Source organism: Manduca sexta, chromosome 11 (genome assembly GCF_014839805.1).
Source record: "Manduca sexta isolate Smith_Timp_Sample1 chromosome 11, JHU_Msex_v1.0, whole genome shotgun sequence".
NCBI classification, from domain to species: domain Eukaryota; kingdom Metazoa; phylum Arthropoda; class Insecta; order Lepidoptera; family Sphingidae; genus Manduca; species Manduca sexta.
This window is the reverse complement of record NC_051125.1, coordinates 4,529,682-4,539,315: the sequence shown is the minus strand read 5'-3', so window position 1 is coordinate 4,539,315 and position 9,634 is coordinate 4,529,682. Positions and strand designations below refer to the sequence as shown.

Genomic DNA, 9,634 nt, shown 5'->3' with positions numbered 1-9,634 from the left:
ATATTAGAAATTCCAAAAGAATGCTTAATAAAACACTCATTAAAATTAATTATTTGCAAATGGTAAGATAACACTGCAAAATTCAGTAGGTATGTAAATAACTTAGACATATTAATGAACTGCAAGAGCTCTGAAAGTCGGAAGAGCCCGAGTATGTCGTAAAGTAATTTCTCATATACATTATTCATGTACGACACACACTTCGTCATCTCAGAGACTAATATAGATTAAGGAAGTGCAACGCCTTCATCCTTCATAACATTTACGACCAATACTCGCGAGTATGTCTTTAAAGTTAAATTGGTTGTTACTCTGCATTCTGCAAATCTTCATGTAGTAAAATGGCTAATATTATTATTTTTAATAGTTTTTGATCGCAGACTGACAACTGGTGCTTGATGATGACTAATGCTTGCATAGTCATAGATAAATAAAAAAGTGATTGTCGCCATATATATTCAGAGTAAATTATAATTATAATTAAATAGAACCTAATTGTTACTTGTGGAATTGTACACTGTAATGTCGTTTGTATCAATAGAAATATAATAAAAACTAATAATTTTATTTCTTCATGTTAACTTTTATTTTACAAATTTTTACAACCTATCACAATATATACATGCAAAAATTGGTAAATGATCAAAATTTTAACATAATAACAATTTTATTGCAAATAACAATTGTCTAAATACTGACCATACATAACATATTTCCACACAACGTTAGCCTCGTTTGTCGATCTCTTATTACTAAAATTGTACTCCAATTTGTACGTACAATAAAATTAATATATTTGTGCATCGCAATTTTTTGATATATATAAATAGCACAGTCTTAATATTTTTATTCATAATGACTTAAATTAACTGTTTGTAGGGAGAGCAACAAATTTTACTTTCGATGTACATTATCTATTTTCGGTGCTCTTTTATAATGACCGTATGTGATGCCGCCGCTGGCAGTCTCATACATCTGGTTGGGAAGGAAGCCTCGTTCGTAATGTCTAGGAACAACTGACGAGTGGACCAAATGCCGTCCGCTCGATAGAGCTTCGTAGGCTTCTAGAGGATCTTTAGCGAAACCTCTTTTCATGTATTCCACTTGAATATGAGATGGAATGTAAGAATCTAACAAGGATGTAGGTCGTCGTTTAAAAACAGGGCCATAAGGATCAGCTGGTCTCGGTGTAAATGCTGGAGCTATTGCGCTTGACGCGTAAACAGGTTTATGCACCGGCCTATACATTGGAAGCGCTTTAGGGACATGTGACAAATGAGATGGAGGACCCTTCAATATCAATGGATTAGGATGAGGCAATTCAGAAATTGCATTATGCCTGTACTCGTTTCGTAATGGAGTACGTGATGGATAGAACCGTGTGTACTCCTGGACAGGGGCTTTGTGGTAAGTTGCGTCTGTATGCGATGGACTCTCATTAACCTGTTCGTGTACTTCGTCTACAACATTGGTGTCTGAGTAATGTGCGTTTTGGTAGTACTCCTTCGTTGGATTTGTAGGCGCTACTACAGCAGCTGTCTGATACTGCACTACTGGTACAGGATAGGCTAAGACTGGAGCTATGGTGGGTTGCGGCGCGGCAGTCGGCTGTGGAGCATAACCCACGAGGGCGACCGGCGAAGAATACTGCGGTACATACGTCTTAGCAGTAGGTGCAATATACGCTGGGACTTCTATGTAATTTGTCTGCGTCTGCCCTGCTTCCGGCGCTGTCGGGTAAGATGCTTGAGGAGCACTAGCAGATGTGTAACGTACCGAGCTCTGTGCATTCGCTGTGTGATCCTGCTGTTCATTGTAATATTGAGGGACTAGATATATTTGCATCGGCACATTGGAAAGGTAGCCAACCATTGCCTGCTGGGCAACAGGAGCGCCATACTGCGATTTAGGCGATGCAACTGGCGGTGGTGGTGGCGGCGGTGGTCGCTCCGGTTGTTCCGTCACCGCATATTGCTGAACATAGCGTGGCTGTGCTGTCGAAGCCGGTTCAAAGTACCGCAAGAAGCCATTTTTTAGAAATTCGAGAGGAATTAGTCCCGAACTCTGTTCTCCTTGTGATCGCGGTTCAGGTTCATCTTCCTTTTCCTTTTCGCTTTTCAAGTTGTCTTCTTCAATGTCTTGTAATTCGATTTTCTTTTCGGCTCCCACAGTTAGGGCCAGGAGAAAACAAACAGTGATCTGAAAGTAAAAGCGTGAAGTTAGTAAAGTCAATGACCAAAGCAGTGGCGGTGTGACACATGGCCACAGATAGCATGAAGGCGTGGTCACTGTCGCGCCCTAGCGTCAATCCAAACAGGTGAATGGCAAAAAATAAACCAGAGCCTATTACGAAACCAGTTACCTTTACGGAATACGTACTTTAGAACGGGATTGCTAACTTTTACTGGTAATTTATGTGGTTAAGACGTTCCATCACTTTCGCGGGCCTTGTATTAAGTGCGGTTTTTTGTGCTCACTATTTTTGGGTTATTAGGTAAATTATATGAGTATTTGTATGATAATCAAAAAAATAATATACAGTAAGAAATAATTAGGGATCTTTGGAGCTTAATTAGATCTCTAATGCAAATGAATTAAACAGTTCAGTATATTGAAATTAAACTAATTTTCGGATTCTATCGCTGTGTTAGTATTTTAGGCTGATATGCGATAGAATCCGAAAATTAGTTTAATTTCAATGTCTAACATTCGCGTAAACATAAGAAATCAGTTCAGTATACTTGAAAACTCAAGAAAAGTTAAGGTTTTTAATATATGACCTAACTAATAGTAAAGTAGCAAAAGTGAAGGAATAAATATGATAATCACAAATGCAAACCTAGAAATATTATGTATAGCTACAAAGCCAACGTCAGAAAAATAATCGACAGTTATATTTAAAAATATAATATTATGGGATGCTCGAATAATTCTCACACTTACTTAATCACTTTTAAACTCTACAAAAAGTGACTCCATAAACTATATTACATAATACAGCATTACGAACCGCGTAATATTATGCTAATTTGATGAATGAAGAATAAAAAGGATTGATGTGCGAATGTACTTTTTCAAAAAAGATAATGGCTGTGAAATGTAATCTTATTGTTTATAAAATTTCTCGAACACGAGAGAGTGAACAAGTAGAGTAAATGCGTCATATATGGACCACCTGAATTTTCTTAACAAAACTCGGAAATTTTATACTTTTTTCCATTTCTATTTTAACTTAACCACATTGATATAAAATTATATATTATAATAGCTCTCTTAATTATATTGATTCAAATAGCGATCAATGGAATGTTATTTAAAAATAGAAAATTTGTGAAAAGTTTAATCAATCAATTATAATAATTCGCGTCTTCCCTGGTTTAACCCATTTACCTCAAGTACTATTTTTGAAGTGATAAGCTTACACTGCCAGCTAAAAAAGTAAATCACACGTTGACGAATTCGAAAAAATGGTCCTCGACAATATGTGCGTTGGATTGCTTCAAATTAAGCGATTGCTGGGCCGAAGGGAGAATGAAACGTAATATAATCCTCTGGTTATATACCCGATACGGAAAATATTATTTAAAAAATACCGGTTGTCCATATTAAATGCTTGGGCCATATAAGGCGCATTCACTCTAATAACTTTTGAAATAAACATGTACCTTTCATTATTTCGTGATGCGGTAACAATACAAAAAACAATGGAAGGAGCATATCTTAAATTAAAGAAGAATTACCACAATTTTAAAATATCCATACAAACTTACATAAGATGTAAATATTTTTGTTCAGACTCTGTAAGGACTACAGATTTCCTGAACTATTATTATAGCACTATCTTATAATGTTTTTGACATACTATGAATTTATACCAAGGCACACAAACGTTGCGAATTGCTACCACATTTCTGACCTTCGATTTATGTATTACTAAATGAAAATACAAATTAAATTTCGCGTTATGATTTCCATGATCTTTTATATTTTAATCAACTACGTTACAAAACATTAAAAATAATACTATGTAATTTCAAAACCAATAAACTGCCTATCAATACACCTTTCATTTCTTATTATTTATGTTAGTTTATCTTGTCGTATGTCAGAATTCATTATAGTTAATCTCATCGTACATCGGGATTATGTATCCATGGAAACATATTTGGAAATACTTTCAATTATAAATGATTTGTTTTTATTTACTAATAGAAACTTGCAAGCTGGCTTTATAAACGAAGTTGAAAGTAACCGAAAACTGACCATTCGAAAGGTCCTATTATATTTATGGACGTTATATTTTGTTTGTGACCGTCTCGGTGGCGCAGTTGTACATCCCTTCGGGGATAAATGCGTGAAGTGTATTTGTATTGTTTAATTTTGTAACCCAAAATAATAATAAGGTGATAAACAATAAAAATCATATTATTAACGTTATAATTGATTATAATAAAGTCAATTAGCACTACTATTGAAGACTGTACACGCAAGTAGTTTACACTAGTATTGAAAAGTTCTAGGTTCGAATCCCATAGTTTACGCTAAGAAGTCAGAATAAAAATCATAAAGGTGTGCGAACGCTTCCTAATTAATGAAATAGCCTAGTTAGTCACAATATCGACCTTCCAGCTCTGGAAAGTAATAGGACTAAAGACTTTATTTATTGTAATTTTTAAGCAATCTATAATTAAGTGAATTGTATTTTATGAATATTAAAACATCTATTATGAAAATTAATAGTGTATTTTAAGCAATTTTCATTTCTAATGTGTTTAAATTATGCATGAATTTTATGCGTAGTCCAAAACCAATGACCTTACGTCCAAAAAGGCATGGCATGCATAACAAAGTATCTATTAACTAAAAAACCACGTACTTTTCTCATTAGAAAGTGCAACCTCCTACATAATGCGTTAGTTTCGCAATTTTTCTAACACTTTTTTTGTATTGTAATCGATATTCAGGTATATCGATTAAAAAAATATTTTTTTTTTACTATGGAATGGAAGTATTCAATTGATTCGAAAAGGCAATGCAATGTTTTTATTCAATTTCAAAACAACTTTTCAATTATTAAATTTTCTAAATATAGTTAAGTCGTATACATTATTTATACCTCGACTGTACTTCGACATATGGTACCTTGCCCTAATAAAACAGCTGTATTTAATGTGAATTAATAATTTAGTACCTACATCAGACATATCAATGCTTATTACATTTCATTAATGACTTAGGTTTAAGAGCTCTTTTTTCCAATTACAGGAACTCCAACTGCGTCCGTTGCGTACCTAGCTGTATTACGTGCGCCGTAGAACACCGATGAGAGATCCCGGGTTCGAATCCGGTGTCAGTCATGGTGATATTGGATTTTTCGGTGCAATATCAGTCCGGAGTCTGAAATTTGTGCCCAATATTGTGATAGGCTCGCCCCCATAACACCATAACACAAAACTCTAGGGTGAAAAGATGCCCTTAGTTGCACCCCTACCTATCCCATCAGAGACAAAGGCATAGTGGTGTGTTCAGGAATTCCAAAACTCTATATTAAATAACATCATTTATAAAATCAGTAACTGTTCAAAATTTAAATAATTAAGTCTAGTATAATAACAAATTTCGTAAATTAGCCTTAATCTAATAATATTAACTACGATATGAAAACAATTTCAAAATAAGCCAATCCCCAAATTTACAACACCTATCACATCCTAATCGTAAAACTTGAATAATTTTATGGCTTTGACACGCATATTTTAAACTGGAGTGTCGCGACTCAACTTATACATAATTGTATTCTTGTTTAGTCATGTGATCGTTTAAATATGCAAGAATATACCTAATTTTATTGTGTCGTATTGCGAAAAGAAAAGAATGGTAAAAATTATGTTCAAACAGAAAATAATCCGTGTGGACATCGTTTTAAACGTTTGACGCTCTGTTGGAAAAGTAAATTAGTTATGTTATCATTCCCCTTTCACCAATTTTAACTTGATGTCTTCACGCGTTTACCCTTAAAGTGTTGGCAGGGAGAGGTACACCTACAGTTGTCAGAGGTACACCTATAGTTTGTCGAAAGTATTTTCTTTACAGGAAGTAGTTTGTGACGGTCCTCTAGTTATATACAAGAGAATATAAAATCAGGCCAGTATTATCGTATTTTAATCACTTTTGTTTAACTATTCTCAGAAACAAACCTAGAACCTCATCATCTAGAACCCGAATATACCATACCTATAATAAGGCGTACAATTATAACTATGATTGTATTTAAAAATTAAACAGTTACACTTTACGGAAGCAGCCATAAAAATATTATCGACTTCCCGCAAAAAGTTATTTAAATCGCAATGTATTTCAATGTACAATGTTTTAATATTTCAAAACAACGTGCACAACCAAATGATAAACAGCTCTCCAAAACTCATTCGAAACTCTCGAACAAATAAACAAACACCTGATTAGACATTCAATAGATTGGAATAAGAAAGTGCTGTTGATATTAATATTCTCATAACACTAGATTCGGATCTCAGTGAAACCTGTAACCATCCTGCGGACTGAGTGCTCATGAATATCTAATCAGAATAACATTATATAAATGGATATAGATTTTACAAGTCCATAAATATATCTATGATTCTAATGTATCGATACTAAAATTTGTAACAAAATATATTATTTCCTGCGAAAGTCTAGAACATCTATATTTAAATTTACTGCTATTTCTTTATCATATATGCAAGTTTAATTTGTATACAAGAATTTACGCATCAAAAGGTGTCTTTACAAAGTTTAATTTTAAATAACCACGATGCATTATCAGATTAATTGCATCAAAGTCATCACAATGCTAAAGAACGTAAACAAAAAGATATTAAACATCATGGTTACCGACATCCGACAATCTCAATGAACAGCCGTCATGGGAACCGATTGCGCGGGAAACGTAAAACTGATACCAGGATATAAGATAACCATCTAACTTCTAAGTTTATTTGGAATTCTAGTATCCGATAGGTCTTCGGTCGTTTTTAACACCATTTGAATACGCTACTTTCAATATTTTATTTCGAAGATATTAATAATGAATTTTATACAGAGATTAAAACATAATAGTGTTCCATATCACGGAGATATCTAGATATAAAAACATCATACGTTCCTAAGTAACATTAAATTACTTTTTATAAAAATTACACTAAAAAGAAACTGTTACTAACACCAAAGAAGCGATTCTCACCTTAAAGACAAACATGATTGATTCACAGCAGTTCCAAAGCACAGTTCACGAGCACACACGTCCACTAACCGTAAGTCGTCAGTCACAAAGCACAAAACGGTGTGAAATCAAAATCACCACATCTTCACCGACGTCAACTGTCTGTCCTCACATCCGTAGTTGCGACTGCAAACTGTCCACGCATGCGCAGCCGAAGGAAATCCTATAATTTACAAACCATTGGTTAAAAAGAAAAAACTTTACAATTGACTACACTGGATAATTGAAAATCGAAATCGGTCTATTGTCGCGTATCGTCGTAAAAATATACTTGGAATAATTATGTGTAATTATAATAGGCTTTGATTATGATTAGTGAAAAAAGGTTGAGTTATTAGAAAAGAGGATGAATATAGATTAAAATTGAGACCTAAGAAATGCGCCCCAAAACATAGGTCCGCTAATCCGTCTGACGGGCTGCCCGGTCGGTAAATGGTCGCGCGTATCAAGCGTTTTGATGTTAAATACCGCACTACTCTACATACACATCAGCGTCAAAGAAGCTCTACACATCCCACCGTGTACACGAGCCCTATGTTAATAATAGTTTAGAACTTCTGTTGCAACTTTTTTACTCGCGGATATATGGTATGTTAATGTTCTAATTAAAAAATAATAATAATTATGATTTTTATTTGTAGCATTATTGCCAACATGTAATGGATAAATTAGTTTATAAACAGTATCAATAGATTATGAGTTGGGTTATAAAGTTAAAATATTATATTTGAAACATATTTTGAAATATGCTGAGTAAATCTATGTAGTTTTCATAGCCAACTACGTTGTTATAGATTGGAATTCCCAAAATAAAATGCCTACACACAAACTATGGAATTCTCAAATGACTATAAAAATTCTTTTAATTAAATGTCTGAAGAAATTTTGATTTTATTATTATTTCTACATTATTTAATTTTTTTTATAGATACCGACGGTTACTAAAATTATGAAATCTAAACAAAGCTATATTAAAATAAAACCCTTTTGTTCCCCTAACAATGAAATTATCATCTCCTAAAATAAAATAAATTTATATATTATTTTAGATACACCATGAATTTATCATATTTAGGGAAAATGTAGACCAATGAAATTCAAGTATTTGTAACTTTATTACTGATATTTTCCGAATTGCATTTGTATTTAACCTGTTTTTTTATTCTTATAACAACCATGGAGAAATCTACGAAGGCTTATTTATATATAATCTATCTCTAAATGTGTGCTACTGCGACTCTATACTTATACTTTACATAACAATAAGAAGTTTTGCGTCGCTAAGTTATAACGAACAAATCACAATAATGTATTCTCTATAACAATCAAAATATTTAATAGTTAGATTCTTTATTTTTGCAATTTGAAAACACAAAAATATTTTCTCACAATATTAAATTGCACAGTTATTTAGAGATTGATTTTAATTTCTTGGCGTGTTATTACAAACTAACTATTTTGCTTGATTTTTTGCATCAATCAATCATCAAATAAAATTTATTAATATGATAAAATACAACACGAATAAATTTATTAATATGATAAAATACAACACGAATAAATTAAAATCAAATCAATTAAATTAAATCCATTGTTCTACTTTTATATTCAGTCATGTTATAATTTGTTAACAATTTTTATTTGATCAATTAAAAATAACTCCAAATACTATTGTAATACAGTGATTAACACAGAGCATTTAATTTGTAAGATAAATATTTTAATAAACTAATAGCCAGGTCAATAAAATTCGTAACAATGTGTAATAAGTTTTTTATACCAGTGAGAAACAGAATTTTCTTATACGTAATAACAACATATTTTTTTTACTCTCTTATTTATAACTTTATTACTTATTTAGATATTTTTTGCAGTTATCAAAATAAATTCACCTAAATTCCATATCTGAAAATAATTGTCTTAAAATAACAGAAATAAAAATGAAACTACACATAGATGTTGAAAAAAAGAAGCTCGCGCAGCAGTTATCTGGCAGCAGTCACATTCGTTCCAATAATTATAGTTATCATACACCATCACATGAAAACGACTTCGACATTACAATTTAATATTATGTAACTTGTGCGTAAATGCGTATACATTTTTTTAAATATTTGAAAGTGAGTAGAATGAATACGATTTCTAATGAAACAATAGGCAATGATGATAAGTGATTTTATTAAGACTACTTTAATTTAATAAGCAGGCGACACAAGCTGTTTTTTTATCAGGCAGTCTTACAAGTTTATTTTATATAAGAATAAATATAAATAGTTAAATCAAATGTGACACCAACATTATTGATCACAAATTATTTAATTAACTATCAATTTAGTTAAAAAAGATTCTGAA

At 32.2% G+C, this 9,634-nt stretch overlaps 1 protein-coding gene across 1 annotated transcript; it reads right to left on the bottom strand.

The window, feature by feature from the left end:
- Positions 1 to 688: 688 nt before the first annotated feature.
- LOC115442518 (extensin-1) lies at positions 689 to 7,707 on the bottom strand. Its single transcript, XM_030167571.2, has 3 exons — positions 7,653 to 7,707; positions 7,244 to 7,445; positions 689 to 2,199 (listed from the first exon to the last, which is right to left on the bottom strand). Exons 2-3 carry the CDS (start codon positions 7,256 to 7,258, stop codon positions 895 to 897), a joined length of 1,320 nt encoding a protein of 439 aa, XP_030023431.1. The 5' UTR covers positions 7,259 to 7,445; positions 7,653 to 7,707; the 3' UTR covers positions 689 to 894.
- Positions 7,708 to 9,634: the final 1,927 nt, after the last annotated feature.